The 25,076-nt window shown below is 49.2% G+C and overlaps 1 protein-coding gene and 1 long non-coding RNA gene across 8 annotated transcripts in view; one reads left to right on the top strand and one right to left on the bottom strand.

Moving 5' to 3' along the window:
- Window positions 1-405: 405 nt before the first annotated feature.
- The window catches only part of LOC140532658 (laminin subunit beta-2-like), a 32,894-nt gene continuing 8,223 nt past the window's right edge, over window positions 406-25,076 (bottom strand). For 4 of the 7 annotated variants that reach the window (XM_072651390.1, XM_072651409.1, XM_072651422.1 and 1 more), the window contains 23 exons: window positions 24,466-24,545; window positions 24,199-24,355; window positions 23,656-23,853; window positions 23,373-23,531; window positions 23,165-23,286; window positions 22,931-23,051; window positions 20,553-20,745; window positions 19,782-19,925; window positions 19,447-19,678; window positions 19,136-19,299; window positions 16,940-17,179; window positions 16,541-16,761; window positions 13,947-14,043; window positions 13,255-13,627; window positions 12,893-13,062; window positions 12,576-12,811; window positions 12,037-12,204; window positions 11,748-11,886; window positions 10,492-10,681; window positions 9,528-9,669; window positions 3,427-3,600; window positions 2,874-3,030; window positions 406-2,217 (listed from right to left, as the gene is read on the bottom strand). In XM_072651390.1, the coding sequence (XP_072507491.1) occupies window positions 2,084-2,217; window positions 2,874-3,030; window positions 3,427-3,600; window positions 9,528-9,669; window positions 10,492-10,681; window positions 11,748-11,886; window positions 12,037-12,204; window positions 12,576-12,811; window positions 12,893-13,062; window positions 13,255-13,627; window positions 13,947-14,043; window positions 16,541-16,761; window positions 16,940-17,179; window positions 19,136-19,299; window positions 19,447-19,678; window positions 19,782-19,925; window positions 20,553-20,745; window positions 22,931-23,051; window positions 23,165-23,286; window positions 23,373-23,531; window positions 23,656-23,853; window positions 24,199-24,355; window positions 24,466-24,545 (4,011 nt within the window). In that variant the 3' untranslated portion in view covers window positions 406-2,083. Of the gene's footprint in view, window positions 2,218-2,873; window positions 3,031-3,426; window positions 3,601-9,527; window positions 9,670-10,491; window positions 10,682-11,747; window positions 11,887-12,036; window positions 12,205-12,575; window positions 12,812-12,892; window positions 13,063-13,254; window positions 13,628-13,946; window positions 14,044-16,540; window positions 16,762-16,939; window positions 17,180-19,135; window positions 19,300-19,446; window positions 19,679-19,781; window positions 19,926-20,552; window positions 20,746-22,930; window positions 23,052-23,164; window positions 23,287-23,372; window positions 23,532-23,655; window positions 23,854-24,198; window positions 24,356-24,465; window positions 24,546-25,076 lie in introns of those variants that run through there. The other 3 variants (XM_072651398.1, XM_072651415.1, XM_072651443.1) reach the window with 2 other exon arrangements.
- LOC140532718 (uncharacterized) lies at window positions 1,750-2,692 on the top strand. The gene is made up of 2 exons (XR_011976643.1): window positions 1,750-1,872; window positions 2,413-2,692. It is a non-coding gene; the product is annotated as an uncharacterized lncRNA (long non-coding RNA).

Here is a 25,076-nt window from a genome sequence, read left to right as displayed (position 1 = left end):
CCGACTTTGGAGAAAGTTGGGAAGGGCAGCTGCTAGAGAAAAAGTCTGGCCTGGAGTACGGCAGGGCCCAACCAGGACGGGGCAACCAACTCGACCTCCCCCTCACTCTGACTCCCTAGCTAGCAACAGGTGGTTAACAGGGGACAGTGGGTTCGCAGGGGATCCATACGATGGATCCCCTCTTCTGTCCTCTTTCTGCAGTTCTGGAGTGTGGCAATGTGAAAAGTGCACTGGACTTGGAGCCTGAGAACCCCTCTGATTCCTGCTGTTTATTATGGGCAAACCATCTAACCAATCATCTTTAAAATAAGTGAGGTGGGTCTCTAAATGTTCACTACTATATCCCCTGACTCACAAATTTGTATCTTCTACTGATGGAACTCGAGATACAGCACAGAGACCAACCAGAGCCACCAGCTTTATTTATGCCCCCCACCTCCCGCCAGACCCTGCAAGGATTGAAGTGTGGCAGACTTGGATCTCACCCTGAATGATGGGAAAGGATTGGGAAGAGAGTTTAGAGGTTACTATGTGGCTAGGTAAACTGAGGGTGGGATGAGAGGCTTCCTGGGGTAGATGAGATGAGCTAAGCCTTGAAAGACAGGAAGAGACTGAATAAGGAGGTGAGGGAGCTTGGAATGGAAGCAGCCTGGAACCTAGTCCTGGCTCTGTCATGGACCAGCTGTGGCCTTAGTAGATCTTTCAGCTTCCTGAGGGCTTCAGGTTCATGTTCTGCAGAACATGGGGTTAGATCCTATCTCTTTCAGTCCATGTTCTCAGATTTGATGTTCTATGAAGCTGGAATTAGATGACTTTATTCTGTGGGCAAAGGAGAGTCACTGAAGGCTTCTGAGCAGAGGGTGTCAGAGTAACACCGTAAGGTGGAATGCTTGGGCATTTTATACATGATGGACTGGAAAGGAGCAATGAGATTAAAGGTCTGGGTGCCCAAGTGAGAAGGTTCTGGTAACTCTCTTGTGCACTTACGACGTATTGTGGTTATTCACCCAGGTGCAGTGGAAAGTACACGGAAATGGATTTTAATCCCGACTTTGTTACTTCTCAGTTATGTGATCTCGGACAAATTCAAACAGACCCCTCCAGGCTTCCTCTCAAATGAAGGGGCTGATCTGAGCTTCCTTCCAGGCAGGTTTAGGCTGTCTCATCTAACCTCTGTATTTCCCTCAAAGCCCAGCAGAACTGGACATAATAGACACTTTATCATGTTGGGTAAATTGAACTGCAAAGTTTCATGTCTGGACCTGGCTCGGTGTTAAAGGGCAAGGGAAGGAGATCAAGGGATGGACAGCAGTACATAGAGGAACTGATGCCTGTTCTCTTCAGCCTGGGCCGGGTGAGGAAGGCCTGGGGAGGGCTGAGCGCAGTGGTGAGGCCGGAGGAGTCCAGGGGCCTGCCTTCTTCTCCGGGATGGGGATCCAGGGCTGGGGAAGGCTATCATCCCCATTTTGCACAGACACGAAGCTGCCTCGGCCTCCCGGACGGAGGGATGGGTGCAGCAAACGAGATAAACGGGGACGGCATGGAGAAAGAACCATGCAAAGACTAGGCACGGCGGGAGCTACGCCTGCGCCACCAGCACCAGGGATCCTGGGCCAGGGATCCGCCAGGCCCGGCCCGCTGTCCGCCTGATCCGCTCCGGACTTTGCGGTGGGCCGGGCGCCACGGTCCGGAATGCGCGAGACCGAGCGCAGGAGCGCGCGTGGTAGGGAGCGCCCCGCCCTGTCCCCCGGGGGGCTCCGGGGGCGGGGACCCAGAAGTTGGGCAACTTTCCTGCAAGTTTAGAGACCAGGGGGGAGGGAGAGCAGCGAGACTGGGCTGACCGCTGGGGATGGAGGTGGCTGCAGATCTCCGGTGAGCGGGGTGCCCCCTTCGGAAGGGGGGAGGGGGGTGTCTTGGGGGACCGGGGCCGGTCCCTCTGTGGGGGGTCTTGGGGGCTGGGGTCTCGGATCTTCGGGGATTGCTGTTGTGCTTCTGGGGCTCAGGGGGTGGTGTGTATCCCAGGACTCTGGGACTTGTCTTTCTATTGGGGTGGGGGGTGTCTGTTTTACTGGGGGTCGCTGCATCAGCAGGTGGCATGGGCACTGGCTTCCTGCCTCAGCTGCTCCAGCAGCCCCAAGGCTCTGTTCTCCAGGACCCGAAGCTCAGCCGCCTTCTCTCCAAGTGCCTGTTCATTCCGGGCAAAGCGTTTCTCCAGCCCTGGGAAACACCAGATACCCAAGGCCCTTTAGAACACGCATCTCCAGATCCCCTAAACATTCAGAGATCCCCTGGAATCTCCAACATTCAAGGCCACTGAGCCCTCCCCCCTCCCCAAAATCTCATACACTCATACACCTTGGGGTTCCCCAACAGCAGAGGCCCTAACACCCCATGTCTGTCTATGATCCACAGATACCCCTGTTTTTCATCTGATTGCTGACTCCCAACGGTTCAAGGCCTCCTGAAAACCCCAAATATCTGCTGTCCAAAGATCTCCAATATTCAGACAACCCTAAAAAAACCCTAATACCTACTACCTAGCTTAGTAGCCCCTGTACTCGGGACTCTTCTACAACCTTCCCCAACCACTCTGATCTTCCTGAGATCTCCAACAATCATGGCCCCTATGGGCCCCCCAGTGTCGAGAGTTCACTTGAGAATAAAGTCCCCCAAATTTCCGGTACTCAAAAAACCCTCTGTTAGGGTTCTGAATCTCTTCTAAACAGGTGTCCCTGAGAAACCTGCCTCAAACACTCAGGGTCCCCAGAAACTATAAGCTTTCTGGTACTCCTTGAGTCCCCTAAACACCCAAGGCTCCCCTGAAATCCGCGGACCCTCAGCATCCTACTGGGTGCACACCCCCACAGCCTCACCCTCCAGACGGCTCCAGCTCCTGTTTGCTTTCTTCAGCAGCTCTTTGGCTTCTGCCTGAATTTGCTGCAAACGATCTCTGGCCCCATTCACCTCATTCCCAAGGCCATTGATCCCTGACTGCAGCTCTGAGAACTGTAGCTTGGCAGTCTGCAGCTCCTGGAGGAAGGGGAACCAGGTGGGAAGAGGGAGGTAAGGACAGGAAAAGACCAGTCACCTTAGAACTCCCACCTCCCATCTCAGGCTCTTCTTGCACTCAAGACTCCCATTCAGGCACCAGCCTCCACAATCAGAACCCACCACCCACCTGGGAATCAGTCCCTACCATAGGCCTTGGTGCCCCAGTCCTCCTACTCCCACTTGGGAACTTTCACCCTAGGCCTCCCTCTCCCCCTCCTGGGACTCAGAAGACTGAGACCTTTCACCCCAAGGACAACCTCCCTTCCATTCCTGAGACATCCTGCTACTTTGGTATCTTCTAGTGTAATTCCCTTGTCTCCCAGGACACATCATCCTGTAAACCTCAGTAGTGATTGAGAACAAGGCGGGTCTCACCTTGCCCAAGTTTGCAGCTATGTCCGATGCCTGTTCTGCTTGTCCCTGGGCCTCCCTCAGCTGTAGCTTATTTTCTGACACCTGGGCCTGCAGAGCATCTGCTGTCCCCAGGAGCTGGTCCAGGGTGGCACCCACATTCAGATCACGAGTGGCCTGAACCAGCCCTAATGCCATCTGTGGTCAGGGGCCAAATGAGGGGGATGGAGAGAATAGGAGTGGGGTTAGGGTGGGTTTTTTTTTGAAAGGGAGAATCTGAGCTTAGGAATCCCAATTGGCATTATGAGACAGTTTCAGGATTTGGGGGCTCAAAGGAAACATGGGGGAAGTTTTCTGATGATTTGAGTTTTAGGGGACATTGGGGAAGTTTTATGGGGAATTAGGAGTTCAAGGGTATATTTGGGGATGAAGGAACACTGGGGAGCTAGGGGAATGGGTTCCTTTTTGACAGACCCAAAGATAAAGGCAGGGGAAAGATAGGGTTGGTGAACAAAATGGACATGAATTTTCTGGGTGTGTTAGCAGTCCTAGGTTAGATTCAAGTAGGTCCAGGAGGTGCTGGCGGACACAGGAGACACTGGGTGCACCTTCCTGGGGTGTCTGGATACATAAGCTATTGAGGGAAGTATAAAGAGTGCAAAACACATGGGAAGTTAAGGGAGATTTCCTGGGGTGTTGGGAGATACAAGAGCTTTTTGGGAAGGCTTTAAGGAATACTGAGGGACACAGTGAACATTGGTGAAATTTTAAGGAGTATTTTAGTGCACAAGGGTACGTAAGGAGATTTCTTGGAGTACTGGGGTTTCAGGAATGTTGACAGGGGACAAGAGACAGTGAGTGATTTCTGAGCAGTGTTAGAGGTCGCAGGAATTCCAGAATCCCAGAGTTTGAAGAATGCCCACAACAAACTATTCAGGAAGGGGTCATCCAGTATTTAAGAAGAGCTCCAAAGATAAGGAACCTATCTCTTCCCAAGGCAGGCCATTGGGGATGGTTCCAGAAACTGGCATTGTCAGAAGTTTTTCCTAACATCAGTCATAAACATCCTTCTTTGCATCTTCCACCGTGCTCCTGGTTCTGCCCTCTGGGGCCAAACAGTACATGTGACAGCTATCAATCAATCAATCAATCACCTAGTCTTCCTTTTCCACAAGCTAAACAGCCCTAATTCATCCAGCTATCCTGGCAGTCCTCATCCAGATGCCCTCCAGCTTATCAACGTCCTTCCTAAAATGTATTAGCGAGAACTGGACACAAAACCCTGCATGGGCCTTCTTGACTCTCGGGAGCCCGATTCTAGTATTAGCATATCCAGTTGCCATATCACTCTGTAAGTTCATGTTGAGACTGCGGTCCACTAAGACCACAGATCTTTTTCAGACCAACTACTCCTTAAATATTCTTGCATCTTGTAGGTAGGAAGTCAGTTTCTTGAACCCAAAGGTGGGACTTCACATTTATCCCTACTCAATGTCACTTTATTAGATACCAGCAAATGTTCTTGCCAGCCAAGCTCTTCTGCATTTTGATTCTTTTTAAACAGCGTGTAAGCCAAGTCTCCTGTCTCTGTCATCTGCGAGCTTCATAAATAGACCATTTATGCCCCGATGCAAGTCCCTGAGAGAACGACAAGTCCAAACACAGCTCGGTGGGCTCTCCCTCCCCTGGAGACTTCCTTCCAAGCTGACAATGAACCTTAATAACTATTTTTGTCCCAACATTTAATGAGTTCCCAATTCATCCAATGATACCATCTCACACACAACTCTACATCTTTTCTGCTAGAGGAGCACATATTATTTAATTCATTGAACACTTTCTCCTGCTCTATCAGTTGAGTATCCTGTCAAAAAAAGAAAATAAACTCAGTTTGGCAAGGCTTGTAGAATTCTGAGGAGACTATACTGACTCTTGGATCACTACTTCCTTATCAAGATTTTCATTAACTATCTCTTCAATAATGCATTCTAAAACTTTTCCAGGAATCATAATCAGGCTCACTGGCTAGTTTTCATACTCCATTCTCTTCCCATTGCAAAAAACGGAACATTTGCCCTTCCCCAGTCCTATGTTACCTCTCATACCTTCCCCTCCCCCAACATTCTGAGCCAAAGACTTGACCTTTAAGAAAATTAAGGCCATTTGACCCAATTTGGTTCAAGAATTCTGTCTTTCTCCTTCAGCTCATTCCCAAATCCCTTGATCTCTCTCTCTCTGTCTCTCCTATTCTGTGACAATGAAGTGGCTTTTCTTGCCAAGTCCAACCCCTTTAACATGCATCCTTGATCTCCTCCGTTCCTGTCTTCTCCACCTTAAGGACCCCTCGATCATCTCCCCTTTCTCTCTAATCTTCAGTCTGCAGCTAATGGTTCCTTCTCTACTGTCTTCAGACATGCCCAAGTCTCCCCATCTTAAAAAAAAACAAAACTTCAGTAAACCCAACCTTTCCTCCGAGCTCCTGTCCTATCTCTTCTCCCTTTCCCAGACAAAGCTATCTATATTCATTGCCTCCACATCCTCTCTTCTCACCTCTTTGCAGGGTTTTCTGACGTCATTGACCACTCAGCTGAAATTACCCTCTCCAAAGTTACCTATGATTTCAATGGTTTCTCCACCTTTGTCCTTGATTTCTCTGCTGCATCTGACACTGCTGGTCACTCCCTATTTCTGGAGATTTTCTTGTTCTCTCATTTGTTCGACCATGGATTCCTTCTAAGCCTCCTTCTTTGTTTCAACATTCATATCATTCCCCCAACTGTAGTTGTTCTCCAAGGATTTTTGTCCTGGGCCTTCTCTTTTCTCTTCTTTCTCCGTGTCTCCCCCCCCCACCCCCCCCTTCTCTCCTGGCAAATCTTATTTCTACTTCCCCAACATCTTTTGCATCCAACCTCTTCTCCACACTGACGTAACCACCATCTTAGTTCAGAACTTCATCACTCAACCAGACCATGATAAGAGATCCTAGGTGGTCTCCCTACCTCAAGTCTATGACCATTGCAGTCTATTCTCCAACAGCTACCAAAGACATTTTCTTTAAGCAAAATTTTACCATTTTATCCCATTGATCTATTACTCCATAAACTCTAGTGGCTCCCTACTGCCTCTAGGATCAAATATATACTCTCTGGCTTTTAAAACCCTTCTTTATAACCTAGCCCTAACCCATCTGTGCAGCCTTCCCACACTCTACCATCTAGAAGGCCAACTGGCCGCCTCTTTGTTCCTCACAAACGGCACTCCATCTCCTGTCTCCACTCCTTTGCATCCTCCATGCCTGAAATATATTCCCTCCTCCCTTGCACTTTTCACCTTCTACATGAAACCTTTTCTAAACTGTACCTCTCAAGTGCTTGTGCCCTCCCTCCTTAACTCCCTTGTATTACTTCTGTACATGCTTAGATATACGTCTACATGTTGTCAATGCCATGATGGAATGTAAGCTCCTTTGCACTGGTAGCTCCAACACCTTGAAGCACTGAGGAGCCATTCCATAGATACTGTGGCTGCTATCTCCTTGTTTAGAGTGATTATCCATTTCCTATCAGACATCTTGTTCTTTCAAGTCCAAAGGAGATTTTGCTTGGCAGAGAAAAGAGCTCAGATGAGAGCTGAGAGGCTTGGCTTTCTCTCGATGGTCAGTTATCACCATTCCACCCACACTCCCCCGAGTTCTTTCCCTTCCTTGATCTTATGTTCCCCCAAACAGCCTTTAAAAACCCATCTTTCTTTAAGTCTTTATCTTTCCTCAGAGGCCTCAGTTCACTCTGAGCATTAACCGTATGCAACTCCGCGATGTTTGCCTTGATCCTGTCACCATACCAGGCTGATTTGCTTCTGACTTCTACACTTATCTTTTGAAAATTCAAGCTGGGTGGGGTGTTCTATTTTTGCTCTCTTCAAGCAACTACCTTTTTACCTCCTTATCAGAACTGTTTCCCTTTGTGTCCTCAGAATTTCATTCTTGAGAGTCCCCCATCCCTTCTGGGTAGAATTTTATTTTAGTTCATGGAAAGGTAGTTTTTCCTTCCTCTAAACTCTGCTTTCCCAAGATTGAGGAAGCATGTCAGATGATGCCCAACCTTGTTCTCCTTCTCAGTCACAAACTCTACAAGGCAGTGCCTTCCTCTACTTCTCGGGAGTATTATTATTTCCACTTCAGGAACTATTTTCTTCCTTGTAACTGAGAAGTAGAACGAGAACAGAGTTTTTTTCTCTCTCTCTTGGTTCCTTCACTTCTTGAAGCATGGAAATATCGTTAAGCTAAGTCAAGAGTGCTCTGCTTTAGGCAGAGTTCCTGCTGAAAGCTAGACTGATGACTCTCCCCTCAATCATTATCACTCCCCTTGCTATTTCCGGCTTCAGTTCCAGGATGGTGATATGTGTCCTGAACATGCCCACACCATCTATAGTGTAGTCCCATGTCAAAATCCTCTGGTTCCCAGATTGCTACTCAGGAGAATGCCTTCTTAATATACAATGCTACTACATTATAGTTTTACCTACCTTGTTTTGTTTTTTTTTCTATAAGGAATAATATTCCAGAATCATTTTTCAGTCATGGGTCAAGTCTCAATGAGAACTAGGAGGCCAAATTTGTCTTCCTAGAACCTCTAATTTAATTTACTTGTTGCTTATATTTTATCTGTCACCTGAAGTTGTGGGATTCACTACTGGCTCCTCTCTTGCATTCTGTCATCTGTGGACTTTAGGGTGTTTCAAACTGCTACTTCTTTTCCTACAATGTAGGTACTCTCTATGGGCTCTAGCTTGAATATATGCCAGTAATTTTTTCCCTTCTTCCATTATTTTTACTGTAAAGCCCTTCTGATTAGATTTGTACAACACAAGGCAAAGACATTCTTAGCCACCTTTGTTAGGTAGGCTTCATCCTTGTCTAGAGGTCTGTTGTTCCTCTATTTTCAGCCATGACTGAGAAATGAAAATCCCATTCTCGAGCATCATTTACTTAATTAGCTGTTCTCTCCTGCATTCCCTGCCTTCAGAGGGTACAGATCAGAAGAATACCACCTGGGCCCTTTCAGCCTCCAGTTTTTTTGCCCAGGACTTTATAATCTTTGATAATACTTCATAAGCTCCTTCTAGCAACATTAGTTGTGCCCATGTGAATCACCAGAAGTAGATATTAGTCATATGTTTTGACAAACCATGGGAGGTTCTCAGTTATGTAATGAATCCATGTGCTATCAAGAAAATAACAAATCATTCTATGGCTGTTAACAAACTGACTCTGAACAAGGAGTCACTAGTACTACTCTCATCTGCCTCTGACCATTAGTGGACACTCACACCTGACAGCCCCACAAGTGGATGAGCTCCTGCTGCTTCCACAAAGCAGGCTCTTCCAATTTTTCTACAAGAGCCTCAAACTTGTTTTTTATTTCAAGTATGCAAGAGTCTGTCTTCTCTTCCTTTCCTGTGTGACATTTTTCTACTTTCCAATATCCTGACACAGGACAGGTTTCCCCTCCAAAGACCTTTGTTTTGACCTTTTCCCCTACATTGAAGGCCTGCATCTGTTCTTTTGGAGGGGGACACTGGGGACTTTGGGGAGGTGATAGGGGATCCAGAGGTCACTGGGGGAGGTCTCAGGAATGTTCAAGAACACAAGGGACACTGAAATGTATTTAGGGACATTAGGATAAGTTTAAGGATTTGGGAGGACATTGGGAAAGTTTGTATGACTGAGGCCATGATATATTGGGATTTTTTAAATTTGGGATTATTCTTAGGGATATTGTAGGAGGTTTCTTGCATTGCTGGGGAACAAAGGAAAAGTTTACAAGTGTTGGGGTACAGTGAATCATGAGGGATTTTAACGGTGTTGGGGGACACAGAAGACATTGGAAAAATTAATGAGTGTGGGGGAATATAAAGTTCAGTGAGGTAGACTTAAAGAGTGTTGGGGAGTATTAATACATAAAGGAAAGAAAGAGTTTTCTGGAGTGATAGGGGCATATGGGACTTTGGGGAAGGTTTCTTAGACCACTGGGAGGTGCCAAATGCTGAGAGTATCTGGGAGGAATCTAAGGGTTCTAGGAAATATGGGACCTGTGAGAGAGAAATGGGAACCCTTGGGATCTCACCTCCTGTGTCTGAACCTCTAGGCCCCTCAATGCATGCTTTGTTTTCCGAAGCTCTCTCTCAGCTCTCCCTACATTGTTCTGGGCCTCAGCGAGGGCTCGCTGGGTCTTCGCAACATTGTCCTGAGTTCTGTCTGCATGCTTCCTGTGAGCAAAAGGAAGGTCAGCTGGCTCTGGACCCAACCCTGAGTGCTCAGTGGTCTCAGGGAGGGCCTTGTCAGCAATGCATAATGCATAACACATAATGGATGGTGAGCTGGATTTCAAATCTTATGATAAATGAGAGCATCTCTGACATACTGCGGGTGACCTCGGGCAAGCTTCATGGTCCTCCTTAGCTTTAGGAATGTAAATGTGCCTTCAGGTGCTCTGCATCTGGAGGGCCTGACTAGTCTCTAATGCTCTATGTGAGCAAATCAAGAATGGTCCTCCTTGGTCAAAGGAGAGCTGCACCTGGCATCATAAAACCCGGGTTCAAGTCCTGGCTCTAATATAAACTCATGTTTGGCAGATAAAGCCCTGCACAACCTGGCTCTTCTCTCTCACTCCCTTGCATGAAAGATAAGATCCAGTGACTTGGTGCCTTCCCATGGGCTGGCTGTTCCCTATGCCTGGGAGGCTCTCCTTCCTTACTTCTGCCTACAGGCTTCCTTCTGGGCTCAGATCCCATTCTGCCCTCCCCACGGCCACACCCTGTGCCTTCTCTCCATCTTGTACAGACACTGCTATCTGCACGTTGAATCTGCCATTAGAGTGGGAGCTCCCTGAGGGCAGGGACCATGGTCTTGTTTCTCTCCGTATCACTAGCACTTACTTATCACAGTGCTGGGCACCCAGTGCACACTTTAAAAAATGCTCATTAACTGAATGCTGCCATTGCTTCACTGTGGGACCTTGGACAAGTCCTCTAACCATTCCAAGCTTCAGTCTCAGATCCTCTCTAAGCTGGGAAGTCCCAGATCCTTACCTGACCCAGTGTGCTTGCTGAAGGAGGCCCTGGGCTGAAGGCAGAGCCCAGTCCATACTGTCTGGGAGCTGGAGGGCATCTTGGATCTCCTCCAGCAGCTGTTCCACTGCTCTCTGGCCCCCTTGGGGCAGAGGGATTTTCAGAACCCTCTGGGCCACCAGCTCCACACTCTCAGGGTCTGCTCCTTCATCTGGAGTGGAGGGAAAGCAAGGGACTGATATCAGGACTACACACATGGATTCTGATTCTTGAACTTCACTGGGAGGGGAGGAAAGGAGGATGGGGAAAAGAAGGGAACAAGCATTTTTAAACCCCTACAATGTGCCAGGCACTCTGCTAAGCGCTTTACAAATATGATTTCATTTGATCCCTACAACAACCCTTTGCCAGGTTTATTATCCCCATTTTACAACTAAGGAAACTGAGGCAAGCAGAAGTAAAGTGACTTGCCAAGGGTCTCACAGCTAGTAAGTATCTAATGCTAGATTTCAACTCAGGTCTTCCTGACGCCAGGCTCAGAGCTCTGGCCACTATGGTGTCCTCTTGCTTTTTGGTTTGGTCTGGTTGTTGTCCTTCGTCTTCGAAGAGGACCAAAGTGACGCCACCATGATAAAGTGAAATTTCAGTGTGTCCGACTGTGGCTGGTCAGACCAAGACCAGCTGACTAGGGAAACGAGATTAGCAAAAGTTCCCATTTCTATCATGCTCTAAGATTTACAAAACACTTTCCTCAGAATAAAGATCTCTAAAGCTCTTCTACATCCAAATCCCATGACCTAACCCTGGGAGTAGGTAGCATATTATAATACCCATTTAACAGACAAGAAAACTGAAACTCAAGAGAAGAAAATCCACTTATTTGAGGTCACATGGCTACTAAGTATTGAAGATAGGATTCAAATCTAGGTCTTCTGAACCCAGCTAGTATGTTTTTTAGTTCAGACCCCCCAGGGCTGACCCTAAACTCTGCTTTACCTGGGTGAAGGAAATCAGTACATCCATGGAGAGAAGGAGAAACCCCGCCCCCCCCACTATCATCTTTCAGTTGTGACTGGCACAAACTCTTACTTCCTGGTAGCTCTTGATTAAGACCCTGACTTGTCAACTTTACTCTTAACCTAGACTCTGCCTGAACCCTGATCATGAGGGAGAGGGTCTGCTGAGCTCCTGGGCTCAGAACTCTTCATACCCCAGCTTGGGGGTCTGAATGGAGGGGAGGAAGGTCATTATCTTATTCCCCTCCACCTTGGTCTTACTTGTAAGGAAGGCCCGGATCCTCTGGATGGTGGCCAAGATGGGACCAGTGCCAGCCCCACGCCATGTAGCTTGAGCTCGGCTCAGTGTCTCCTCAGCCTGTGAGTGGGCATCCCCTGCCGTGGTCCCAACCCGTTGCAACTGGGGGAGTGGAGTGAATTGGTAGGACAGGTCCTTCTTAACTATCTTGGCCCTACCCTCATCCCCCAACAAAATCTCACCCTGTGTGCCCATCTTCCTCATGCTTCTAATTCCAGCCCTGCCATCCCCAGCAGTGTAGCTCTTCCTTACCCGTCGATGAAGCCTCCCCAGTCTGGTCCCTGTAGCACTCAAAGCATGGGATGTGTTGTGAGCAGTCCCCAGTGCCCACAGGGAAGTGGGCAGTGCTCCAGAACAAGAGGCTGGCCCACAGGGGAAGTGAGCACAGGCCCTCCCTGCAACCCATGGCTCCCCACAGACCTGTAGACACAGACAATGAGCCCAGAGTGCTGGAACTCAGCAGATACCAGAGACTCCTGACCCCACAGTCACAGAAACACAGAGCCCAGAATGTCCAGATTGGAAGGGGTTGGAGAGGCTAGTTAGTTTAACTTAGTAATTTTATAGAGAAGGAAACTAAGGCCACGAGAGGCAGGAGGAGAAAAACTCACCCAAACTCACAGAGGTGGGAAGGAAGAGACTCTAAATCCAGGTTCTTCCAAACCAGAAATTCTGTCTGAGATGTCTGAGTCCCCCCAGAGATCTCCTTACACTAGAGATCTTTCCTAGGGCCACAATCCCCCATCCCACTCTTAGAAAGTCCTCATCATTCCTGTCCCAAAGGCTCTGACCTTGAGCTGGGCCAGGCTGGGGCTCAAGGCCCAGGAGGCATTCACAAGTCCCTGGAGCTGCTCCCCCCAGGCGACTGTCCTGAAGGGAGGCTTCATTTCTTGCAGCAGCCCCTCTGTTCTGCTTCGGACATTGTGGGATTGGCTCAGGGCACTCTCTGTGTCCATCAAGGCAGTTGTGACTCCAAACTCAGCCTCCTGGGAGATCAGAACAGCCCTGGAGACCAGGGAAGCAGCATCTGGGGGAAACAGCATAGAAGGACTAGCCTCCTTCCCAACAGTCCCCCTAGAAGCAGCACCAGCATCCCTTTAGGCCGTACCCTGGGCTCCTCCTGGGGCCTCCTTGAGTTGGGTGGTCAAGTGGTTGAGATGTTCCACTTCTTGTGTCAGCTGGCCTAGGCGGGAGTGTTGAGCTCCAGCCCAGGGACCACTCACACCCACATTCCGCTCCACTGCACGAAGTGCCCGGCCCAGCACTGACACCTCCCTCCTATAAAGAAGATGTGGAAACATTCAGGGATGAAGACCAGCCCTCAACTCCAACAGACAAATCCTTGACATCAGAAGCTGACTTCTGACTTCAGAAAATGGCCTTTAAAGGCTGGTCCCTGATTCCCAGTTCCTGACAGACCCTAAGATCCCGACCACCCCTCTTCAAGCCTGTGGGGCTCCCTGGTCTTACCTGAGTCCATCCCGCTGTTTCATGAGTTGCTGCAAGGGCCCCATCAGGGACTGGGTGGACACCAGGACTCCCTGGACCTGCCCCAAGGCTGCCTCCAGGGCCAGCAGCTGCCCTCCACGGCCCTGGTCAGTAGCTGCCTCACTCAGGGCATCCCTCCCCTGAGCCAACGTGGCCAGCTGCTGCTGGAGGGTATCCAGTTGTCCATCCCATTGAAAGAAGCAGGTTGGGCAGGGACGGCAGTGGGGGAAACTGCCCTGGGAACCCCGGGCACAAGCCTTGCACTGAGGGCCTGAGATGCCATCGAGACACGAGCAGGCCCCTGTCCTAGGGTGGCAACGCAGAGAGACTGAGCCTTGAGGGTCACAGGCACAGGCTGGTAAAAAACCAAAGAAGCTGGGATCAGCACAGGGAACTGATTTCCCTCGTCCCTAAATCTACCCAACCTCTCCCACACACACTTTGTTTTGCTTAGGACTATAGATCCAGATAATCCAATCCCTTTATTTTACCTGATGAGGTAAAAACCTCAAATGGGAAAAGAGTTGTCTAAGGCCGTGCACCTGATACACAGTAGGAATAGAACTCAAACCCAGGTCCTTTGTTGGCTAATCTCAGACTTTCCACCACACTGCGCTGCCTCTACCACATCCCCTCACCCTCAGCCCACCTTCTCCAGGCACTGTACTCTTCACCTCTGCATTCCTTCTCTGGGTCCCCCCAGTACCCTTCTTGGCACTGAGAGCAGGTACGTCCCCCAAATCCTTCCCGGCATGAGCACTGACCAGTGACCTGTGGGGACATGAGACCAGGACCCAAGTCCCTTCACTGGGGGCTCTTGGAAGGACAAAGACATGGTTCACATACACAGAAGTTCTCAGTGGTCCTTCTATTGCTCTCTGTAAACTCCCTTCTCTTGGACAAGGGTGATCATTCTCCAGTCTACCCTTTCGCCCCCACCCCCAATTAACTCATCCCCACCCGCCGACCTCTTCCAGGACCTCAGTCACTCTCATGCACCTGTTCAATCTTTCCCTTGTTACTGGCTCCTTCATCTCTGCCTCAGCCTTTGGCTCTGACACAAGCCATGTAAATCATTTCCCCTCTCTGGGTCTCACAGCCCTTCTCTGTAAAATCAGAAAGTTCAGTGATTGCTAAGGCCCTTTACTGACCTAACCCTTATGAGCCCATGATCCCAGCATCCCAGAATTTTAGAGATGAAAAGAACTTTAGAAGCCGTCCATGCCCCTCAAAGAGTCCTCACTATAACACATCCCATATATGACTTGACAGATGCTATTCTAATACGTCATATATTTTATGTGTCTATTTAGAACACATAATCTATATATGCATTTATAAAGCAATTTCTACGTGCCAAGCACAATACTGAGCACTTTACAATTACCCTGGGAGGCAGGTGCTATTATTACCATCCCCATTTTACAGAAGAGGAAACTGAGGCATATGGGTTAAGGTAGGCCGCATCTGAGGCTGTACTTGGATTTGGGCCCTCCGAGCTCCACACTAGGAGCTCTGTGCACTATGGCACCCCCTAGTGTTCTCAACACACATAGCACATTGAAGATCGCGCCGGAGGTGGACCATTCCACTTTGGGACCGTTTTAATTGTCAAGAATTTTTTCCTTTCCCAAAGACTCATGATGGAAGATGCTGTCCCCACCCAGGAAAAGAACTGTGGAGCATGAAGGAAGATGGGGCATCCTATCTTCTTTTTCTTTTTTTGTTTTTTCTTTCTTGTGGTTTTCTCCTTTGGTTCAGATTCTTCTTTCACAACATGACTAAAGTGGAAACACGTTTAATGATTGCACACATAGATTCTATATCAGACTGCATGCTGTCTTGGGGAGGGAAAAAATTTGTAACTCAAAATCTTATAAAAGTGAATGTTGAAAATTATAAATAATTAATTTTTTAAAAAAAGAATTCTTTCCTGAAATCAAGTCTAAATGTCTCTCTCTGCAACTTGCCCCCAATGTCACTGACTGGGCTGCCCTCTGTGGCCAAACCAAACTAGTTAAATCTATCCTCTCCTGAGTGAACCCCTCAGAGTCTTGTAGATGGACATCCCAGACACTTTGAGTCTGACTTAGGCCCAAGGACCTGCTTGTGCTCTACCCTAACAGAGCCCACATGAATCAATGTGTGGACCCAACCTCCCTTTGTAAGAAGCTCTGGGACTTGGATGTGCACCCCAGCCCAGCTGGGTGACCCTGGACCTGTCACTGGACCCTGGATACTGATCTGGGTCTCAATATCTCTCAGTGGTAAAATGGAGATTACATTCCATTGGAGACAAAAGATTGTCTCTAAACTTTTTAGAAAAAAGAGGATAATACTTTTTTTTTTGCACAACTCACCATAGCTTACACTATAAACTCCTTGAGGATGGGAAGGACCTGAGACTATCAATTACATCTTCTTTATTTGACAGAAGAGGAAAGTGAGGCCCAGAAAAGGGGAGCATACACAAGTCATACACAAGTACCAGCTGGCCCCAGAGTCAGGGTTGGGCCCTAGGTCCTCTGACGCTGGAGCCAGGGCTCACCTCACTGCACCATACTGCCTGAAAGCAATTTGTCTTTGGTCCCACAGCTGCTGGTGCCAGAGCTAAGACTCGATCCCAGTGTTGCTGTCACTAGCTGGCCCCACCAAAACTAACACACCGAGGGTTCAAGCATTACTGTCTTTTTTACAGATGAAGAAACTAAGGCCAAGCCAATAGGCTTTTTTTAAGGGCCTACTATGTGCCACTGTGCTAGCTAAGCGCTGGGTCACAGGGTCTCCTGACTTCCAGCAGTCCACATGTTCTTTTCACGATACCCACAGCTGCCCTGACACTCATCTAGAACGTCTTGCTGACTGTAATTCTAGGATATTAGTCCAAATTTCGTGTGCTAGCATTTGAGGCACTCTGTGATCTGGCCCTGACTTATCAACTGCTCCCCTGCCTCCTCCTCCATCCCTGCCAGCACAGAATTCTCACTGTCTATCACCAGATACACCTGCTCACCCAGCACGCGCGCACACACACACACACACACACACACACACACACACACACACACTTGCCCATACACATGGCTGCATGCAGACATCTACAAACACATACAGCTGGACACACAAGCACAGACCCCACACAATCACACCTACATGCATGCAGGCAAGCTTTCAAACATGTCCACAGACACCCAAGTGTCATCCCCCAGGCAGCCATACATAAACATTCACTCAAGCATATGCGCACAAGCCTGAAATCCTCCCTTACCGGATGACAGGTTAGCTGCAGTGAGTGCTGAATATGACAAGCACACGGCTCACAGCCCCGAAGCCCTCCCAGGTTCCAGAACTGGGGGGCGCAGCGGTCACAGAGCCGCCCTAGGACATGTAGGCGGCAGGGGCAGTGCCCACTGAGCCTATCACAAAAGCAGATGCCACTTTCAGGCAGGCACTGGGCAGGTACTGTGCCTTGTAGGTCACAGCTGCAACCTAGAGGATAAATAGAAATGAAAAATGTGAAGGCTCAAAGGAGGAGCTCAGTCTTGGATAAGGTTGGAGCTGGGGCAGGGACTAAGAGTACAAGCAAGACAGGCAGGGGTGGGGGTAAGGGTAGGGGTCCACCATCTCTCTCTCTCTGGCAGTCCCCCTCCCATTCAATCCTACTCACGCCGGCAGCCTCGTGGCCGGAGGGCATTGCCGTAGTAGCCAGGCTGGCAGTGTGAACAGTGTGGCCCATGGGTGTGGTGTAGACAGCGCTGGCAGTGACCACTGAGAGGGTCACAGGCCATGGGATCACTAGGGTCAATGTTGTTGTTGCACTGGCAGGGTCGGCATGGTGCTCCCCCCACTACTCCCTCTGGCCAGGGCCGCCCAAAGTAGCCAGCAGAGCATCGGTCACAGCGAGGACCTGAAGAGGGTGCAAGAAACTATTTCATTAACTCCTGTACAGAGCCCTAGGCCCAAAGCCCAAGGCTGAACTCTGACACCAGCTGTGTGGCTGTGGGCAAGCTCCATCCCAATGCTGAGACCAGTAAAATGGGATACCAGTACTTCCCTCACAGCAATCCTGGGGGTGGGTGGGAGGGGAAGCATTCCATAAATCTTAAAAAGCCCCCAAGAGATAAGTGACCAAAGGACACAAACAAATCTCATGGGAAGGAGGGCAATCTATTAATTCTCTTAGTCTACAAATAGGGACGATAGCTCCAAATAACTAATAAAAAGAAAAATGAAAATGAAAACTTTAAGGTTCTCATCTACACCCTGCAAAATGGAAAAGACAGAAACAATGCACACTGGAGGGGCTGTGGGAAGACAGGTATACTGATACACTGTTGGTGGAACTGTGAAATGGTCTAATCATGCTGGAAAATAAACTATAACTATGTGACAAAGATGACTGAACCACCCACATCCTCACCCACATCCACTGCACCCAGGGATTGCACTACTTTGTAGCATACATGCTAGTGAGAACACCAGAAAGTCCCCCTAAGTACAAAAATATTAACAGTAGCAGCACTTCTGTGATAACAAAGAACTAGAAACAAAGTAGGCTCCCACTGAGAGAGGAAAGTCAGACAAACTGCTGTATGTGAATATAGTAGAATATTCTCTCATTGTAAAAAACAAATATGGAGAATTAAAAAACAAGGAAAAACTTTATGAAGCTGTGCTTGGAAAGGTCAGCAGAACCAGACAAGCAATAAGAATCATAACAGAACTATAAATGAAAAGAAAAATGAGACCAAACTTGAAGACACAGTATAGTCAGAGTCTCAAAAAGAACTTCCCATCTCTCCTTTTGTGGGACTGAGGGGAAGAGGTGTGCAATGCCGCCAGTGCTATCAGAGGTGGGTCATGTGATGGGGGATTTTGTTTAAATGGCTTTTTTTCCTTTTTCACAAGGGACAGCTCACTGTGGAAGGGGGAGATAGGAGGATGATGAGGATGCAAAATCAAAATTCACTGATAAAACTTTTTTTAAAAATTCAATGAATAAAAATTTTTAAAAACCTTAAAATGCTGGATAAATCTAAGCAATTATTGGTGCTCCATATAACCGATGATTCTGGGCCTCAGTTTACTCATCTGTAAAATAAGGAGCTTGAACTAGTTGGTGTCTCTGGCCTGCTCCCCCAGAGCTCCAGATTGGTCATCTTCAATCACTTCCTGTTTCCAAACTTCAGTTTTCCCATTTATAAATCAGGAACGATAATACAACATTTGGGCTCCCTAACTCATATAAGGCGATGGTTAAGGACAGGTCTTTACAAGTGCTGAAGTTGTAGGAAATCACTATTATCCCATCAGCATCACAGTTAGCACCAACGCTACCATCAAAACAGTGATGACAAATCACCAGAGAGAAGACAGCTGGTTTCCTGTGCTCTCTCAGTTTTGTCTTTGTGAAAGTTTCAGGCCTCGGACCAGGGACATGTGGTCAGCGCAGCATGTGGGAAACGCCCAGCTCTGCCATCAGAAGACCTGCCACTTAATACATCATTTTATTTCTCTAATGCTCAATTTCCTATCAACAAAATGGAGAGAATTATGCACTACTTCTCTTACAGGCTACTGCAGGGAAAGTGCTTTGTAAACCTTAATGCTGCCACGAAACAGGAATTAGTATTATGAGGGGGAAGATGGTCAAGCCTTAATGCCCACTACTACCACTTAATACATCATTTTATTTCTCTAATGCTCAATTTCCTATCAACAAAATGGAGAGAATTATGCACTACTTCTCTTACAGGCTACTGCAGGGAAAGTGCTTTGTAAACCTTAATGCTGCCACAGAAACAGGAATTAGTATTATGAGGGGGAAGATGGTCAAGCCTTAATGCCCACTACTACCACTTACCTGCATAACCAGGGGCACAGAGACACAGGATTCGTTCACTCCCACCATCTGCCTGACACGAGGTCCCATGGTAACTACCAGAGCCTGGGAACCCAGGGCAGGGACAAGGCCGGCACTGCTGTCCTGAGCCCAGGACAGGGTCTCCGTAATAACCATCCTGGCACCTGTGGGGGTAATGTGGTGCTAATAAACAGGTTGGGTGCCACCTACCTCCACCATCCCAACATTGCCCAGCAAGCCCTGAAGATTTGCTAAGGATAGGAGCCATGTATCCTTTCTTAGGTAGGACTTTAAGAGGAAGCTTCACTCACCTTTCACAGTGACGCCCAGTGGTGGCATCTCTGCAGGCCTGGCACACACCTGTGTGTGGGTGGCACTGCTCTGCATGACCATTACATTCACAGGGCTGGCACTGAGGGAAACCCCATTGACCAGGCAGGCACTGGTCACACCTTTGTCCTGTGATGCCTGGCTGGCATGGACACTGTCCACTGGAAGGATCACAGGCCAAACTGGTGGACCCCTCAGGGGAGCAGCGACACTCTAGGGGAAGCAGTGAGGGGTCAGGCTGGGGGGGGTGGAGTCTGCCCCAAGCCCATCTCCATGCCCACCCAGTGCTTAGCCCAGTGTTTGTCTCAGTCCTCACCACTGCAGCCTGCTGGGCCAAAGCCATATGTCTGGGGCTCACACCGGTCACACCGCTGACCAATGACGTAGGGTCGACATGGGCACTGGCCACCCACACGGGCACACTCAGAGCTCAGAGAGCCCTGTGGGTCACACTCACAGGCTAGAGGTGGGAGAGCAATGTCTGGATGAGGCAGGTTGAACTCAGCCCCTGTTGCCTGATGCCCAAACACCCTTAAGACTCAGCCCTCATAGAAAACACTTCATTCCCCCAGATTCCTTGTCATTCCTGTGTCTACAGTCTTTGGTCATGCCCCCAACCTTCCGATTTCTCTTACCCTATCCCTATCCCATGTCCATTTTCAAAGTCAGATCTCCATTCCAGCCCAGTGGTCCTTCTAGGTAGAACCCAGGGAAATGCTAAGATAGGGAGATGGCTCAGTGCCCAGAGGGCTGGACTCAGAATCAGGAAGACCTGACTTCAAATCCTGTTTCAGACACTACCAAGCTGTGTAACCCTGGCCAGGTCACTTAACTACCCTCTCTGCCTCAGTTTCCTCATCTGAAAAAGAGGATAAATGAAAAAGCACATGCAAAGTACTTCATAAACAATAGACCACAACATAAAGGGGGGCTGTTATTATCATCACCTCCCCTAGGCCTTCCCTAGCCACTCTCTCTCACTTCCTTTATTGACTCCACTGCTACTTCTCCAGCCCCATGAGCCACCCTAGTCCTGATCACTCTCTTACCCAACATTCCCTAGTTCCAGCCCCTCAGAGTCACTCACCCAGGCCACCACCATAGAGGAGAGCAGAGATGCTACAGACCAAACGGGCACAGGATTCTGAAGGGGGACCCAGGAGAGGTGTTCTTGCAGCTTCAAGACACTGAGCATGACTGAATTCTCTCCAACGCCCTGATGCCCCAGGGTCCCCCCTTCTTAGGCCTGGAAGCTCCTCCACTCGAGGCAGAAGCACCAGCTGTGGAGAAAACGGGGATTGTTAGGGACAGGCTAGCCTGTGGGGAATGGTATCTATCCACAGGAACTGGGCAACTGGCCAGATCCAGATTCAGAAAGGGGACCTCTCTGAGAAATGAGAAAGAGATTGGGAGACCTCAGGTGGGTCGCAGGAAATCTGAAAATCCCAAGAGACTTTGGAAAGTATACTAGCCCTCAGCATTCCTATGTCCTTTCTTGACTCATCCACTTCCATGGTTTCTACTGTCCCCTCAATGCAGATGACGCCCACATCTCTCTCCGTTCCCAGACTCTAGTTCCAGCCAAACTGTGCCAATCACTCTTCCTCAATTTAATCCTCCCTTCTTGTCTCCATGAATCCGCACATTCCCAAAACAGCTTCCCTCCCCATCCTGGCTCTTTCTTCTGATTCTCCAGGCTAGGTACTTCAGCCCCAACTAGGGCACTTCCTTAATGCCTTCAATTGAAAGTTTTGTTAGTATTCTGGCTGGATCTTGCTCTGGTCTGTTTTACATTCTTCCTTGCATTATGTGGATCCGAGGATCCACGTACGCTGTGTGTTCCTTGAAGCCAGAAATAGTCTCTCTTCTTCCTTCAAGCAGAATTCCTTGCATACAGCAGGCACTTGGTGAGCAAAGAATTAAAATGAACCTCCACCTGCATATGTCCTTGGCCTTATTTGTTCAAAAGTGAACTGATCCTCTCCCATCCCAGACCGGGTCCTCCTCCTAGCCTCCGTATTTTAGCTCAGGATACCACCTTTCTCCTCATGATCTAGGCTCAGAACCTTAGAATCCCTGCTGACTCATCGTTCTCCACATCCCCACACCCAATCCATTTTTATTAAGCTTGTCCTTTGGGTATTTTTCACTGGCAGCCCATCTTCCTCGTGGCTCTAGGGCTCCCTCTCTTTCTCTGCAGAGACTACAAGGGACCTTGGAAACGTGTCATTCCAGGATAGAAACTGACAAGCCAATCTCATCCCAGCTGCCCAGTACTGCCACTGCTCTGTGGGGATGAAAGGCTGGATGGAGGATTTAGAACTCAGCCCAGCATTCTGCTAGGAAGGCCCCACTCACACTGAGTCCTCTCCTCTGACTCAGTCTCCCCTCATTCCCCCTTTCCCTGTCTCCCATTCACAGACTTGTTTTTCCTATTCCACATCCACACACAAACCAGGAGCTCTCCAAGACTCTGTCATGCCCACCAGACTTTGACTCCTTCTCACTGCAATTCTCCATTTTGGCCCAATTAGGCTAAAAGCGAGCTTGTTCTAGGTGCATGCACCACGCCCCCTTCCCCACATCCAAGATCTGGTTTCTCCTATCCACTCCTCAGACACCAGTGACAAGATTATGTCTCACTGTTCCTTCAGTCAGCCTGGGGAATGACTGGCAGCTATAGGCATGGACACAGAAAGATATCTGCCTTTTCTCAATCACCCCAGGCCGAAACACTGCCTCAGCATACAGGGAAGCCCTCCCTCAGCCCTCACTGTCTCTCTGGATAGTAGTAATAGCCTCCTAAGCGATCTTCTCTTGTTTCTCCATCCGCAGATTCATCCTTTACACAGCCCTCAAGTTAAATGTCTGACCATGTCACTGGTCAAGAAGGGTTTAGTCCAAACTCCCCAGTCTGGGACCCAAAGCTCCTACACTGTCTCTCTCTCTCCCTCACCCCATTCTAAGCTTATTTCTACCTCTGTTCTGAATCCCCTGCCCAGAATGCAAATCCTAGCTGTCTTTTAAGGCTCAAATGAGAGGCAGCATAGGACAATACAAAGTGTATGATAGCTGGATGGCTCAGTGGATAGAGCACTGGGCCTGAGGTCAGGAAGACCTGAATTCAGACACAGACACTCACTGTGTGACCTGTCACTGAACCTCACTAGGCCTCAGTTTTCTCATAAGTAAATTGAGAAAGCTGGACCAGACGACCTTGGGGGTCCCTTCCAGCCCTAGATCTGTGAGCTGATGGCTAAGTAGGTCCCTGCTCACGGAGGCTCTCCCTCCCGGGGCTACACAGGACCCTTCATCTCCCATCTGTCCCTCCTCAAAACAAAGAGCTCCCTGAGGGCAGGGCCCAAGCTTTCTCTTTCTCAAACTCCGACTGTGCTGAGCCCAATCCTGGGAACAGAGAGGTCCAGGGAAGCCTTAGAGAGGGAAGAGATGTTCACTAAGCCTCACTGAGTCTAGCAGGATGGTTCCCATGGGGAGGTTCCGTGCACTTGCCCCTCGCTGCAGTCTCAAGGTCACCGTGTATCTGGTTCCAGGTTCAAAGCAGAAGGGTCTAGACAGAACCACGGCTCTGGAGGGAAAGGGGCATTAATGAAGAATTGGTGCCTGTGTTCAATCACCCTCCTGGTGTCTTCCAAATCTGCACCCCCTAATTTTCCAGATCCCCTTTGACTGAACTCCTACCTGTGCCTGGAGGGTAGGGCCACGTGATAGAGTTGCTCTGAGGGCAACACATTGGCACAACGAGTGCTGCTGGGCAGGGAGTAGGCACGGACACTGACAAGGGCCTCCCAGTCCTCAGGGGCCTGGGAGTGGCAAAGGGTCAAGGGTGAAAGAGCTTCCCTCCCTACTCCCCCAGCTCCTCCATAACCCCATAGTCTCAGGGCCTGACCTGAGCTTCATAACGCAGCACAATGTCATATTCCATGGCTCGTGGCACTGGAGGGGCCTGGAACATGAGGCCAGCCCTGTCCTCCACCCTGGCAAACCCAGGGCCTGTCCAGGAGGAGGCATGAGGGCCCCTGCCCCAAGGCCGGGGCCCCACAGCAGCCTAGGAATGAGACAGAAATAATACTGTGAGATCTCAGGGGAAAATCTGGCTCTGCTTCTTCTTTTTCTCCCTACAGACTGGGAGCTCCCGAGGGCAGAAGCCAGGTCTATTCTTTTCCTATTACCCTGGAGAGCCTTCTTTCATCCCCAGGGCTTTCCCATCGACTCTTCACCTTGGATGGTTGGTGACTGTGATGTCCACGGCGAGTAATGTAGGGAGGGCAGGGGGTGCTACGCTGGCGCCGGAGCCGGGGTCTAAGCCTCTTCAGCATAGGTCTTGTGGTTGGCAGGCAGTTGCGGGGAGCACCAGGTAGAGGGGTTCCCTGAAGGACAGCAGGGCCGGAAGTCCATGTCTCCTCCTACTTGGCTCTACCTCCTTTGGCTAGCTACTGCTTCAAAATACCAACCCCACCTCATTTCCTTCAGCTCAAAGACTCACAAAATCTTTAAGCTAGTTGGGCCTCCCAAGGGCATCTGGTACAATGTGTCCATCCTGACAAGTGGTCATCCAGTCTCCATTTGAAGACTTTCTGTGGTGGAAAGCTCACTGTCTTCCAAGGCAACTTATTCTATCCAGAACCCTCCTCCAGAAAGCCCTCCCAGACTGCTCTGGTCTTCTGCCATCTCTCCCTTCTCTGAGCACCCACATTTGGAGCTCACATACTCACAGGTAGCCGGGGGTCAGAGGGCTTGAGCCTCTGTCCAAGCTCCGCCTCAGCTATGGCCTGGTCCAGGGCTGCACAGAAGTAACCAGACTGGAGCTCAAGGCAGTCTCGGCCTTGTAGGTGGGGGCGACAAGGACAAAGCCCCTCCCCTGATGAGCACCTGGTGATACAGGTAGTGTAAGGGGATAAGGTTAATCCTCCATTTCTGGCCCTGGCACTGCCCAGAATCTTCCTCTCCTCTAGCTTCCAGGCTCTTGACCAAGCCCCCACCTGTTGCTGTAGGCTCCACCAAAATCACAGTCACAAGGCCGACAGCCAGTGAAGTCACTGCTCAGTCCCCAGAATTCTGGCTGCAGGGAGAGAAGAAGAATCATGAATGACAAGAGTCATATTCCTGAAGGAGTTCAAAGCTTACAAAGAATTTCCTTCACAACATTCCTTCCAGGTAGACAATATGGCTACGATTGCCCCCATTGTACAGACAAGGACACTGAGGCTCAGGAAAGTTAGGACACAAAGACAGGCAGCTGATGTCAGACCTAGCTCTCCTGTCTCTAAACCCCAGGATCTGACACAGAGTATGCCATGCTGCCTCCTCTCTGGGAGCTACGGAGCAAGTACATGATGAGGGATCATAGTCAGAGTGCCAAGGAGTGGCAGAAGTTGATATTTTAGAAAAAATTTTGTCAAGTTTTCTGTCTAAATTTGTTGATTAAATACAAAGTCTATCTCCATTCAGAGTAGCAGCTACGGTGTTGCAACCAGAGCTTTTCCATAGTGCTGACATGGCAGGGAGCATATATTTCCCCTGTGGCAGTCAAGAGATCACCATCCCTGCCACCATCACCTGCATGCCACTGCTGCGGTACTCCTTCCTACTC

The sequence above is a fragment of the Notamacropus eugenii genome, chromosome 1, assembly GCF_028372415.1.
Source record: "Notamacropus eugenii isolate mMacEug1 chromosome 1, mMacEug1.pri_v2, whole genome shotgun sequence".
NCBI lineage: Eukaryota > Metazoa > Chordata > Mammalia > Diprotodontia > Macropodidae > Notamacropus > Notamacropus eugenii.
This window is presented reverse-complemented; position numbering and strand designations above follow the sequence as displayed.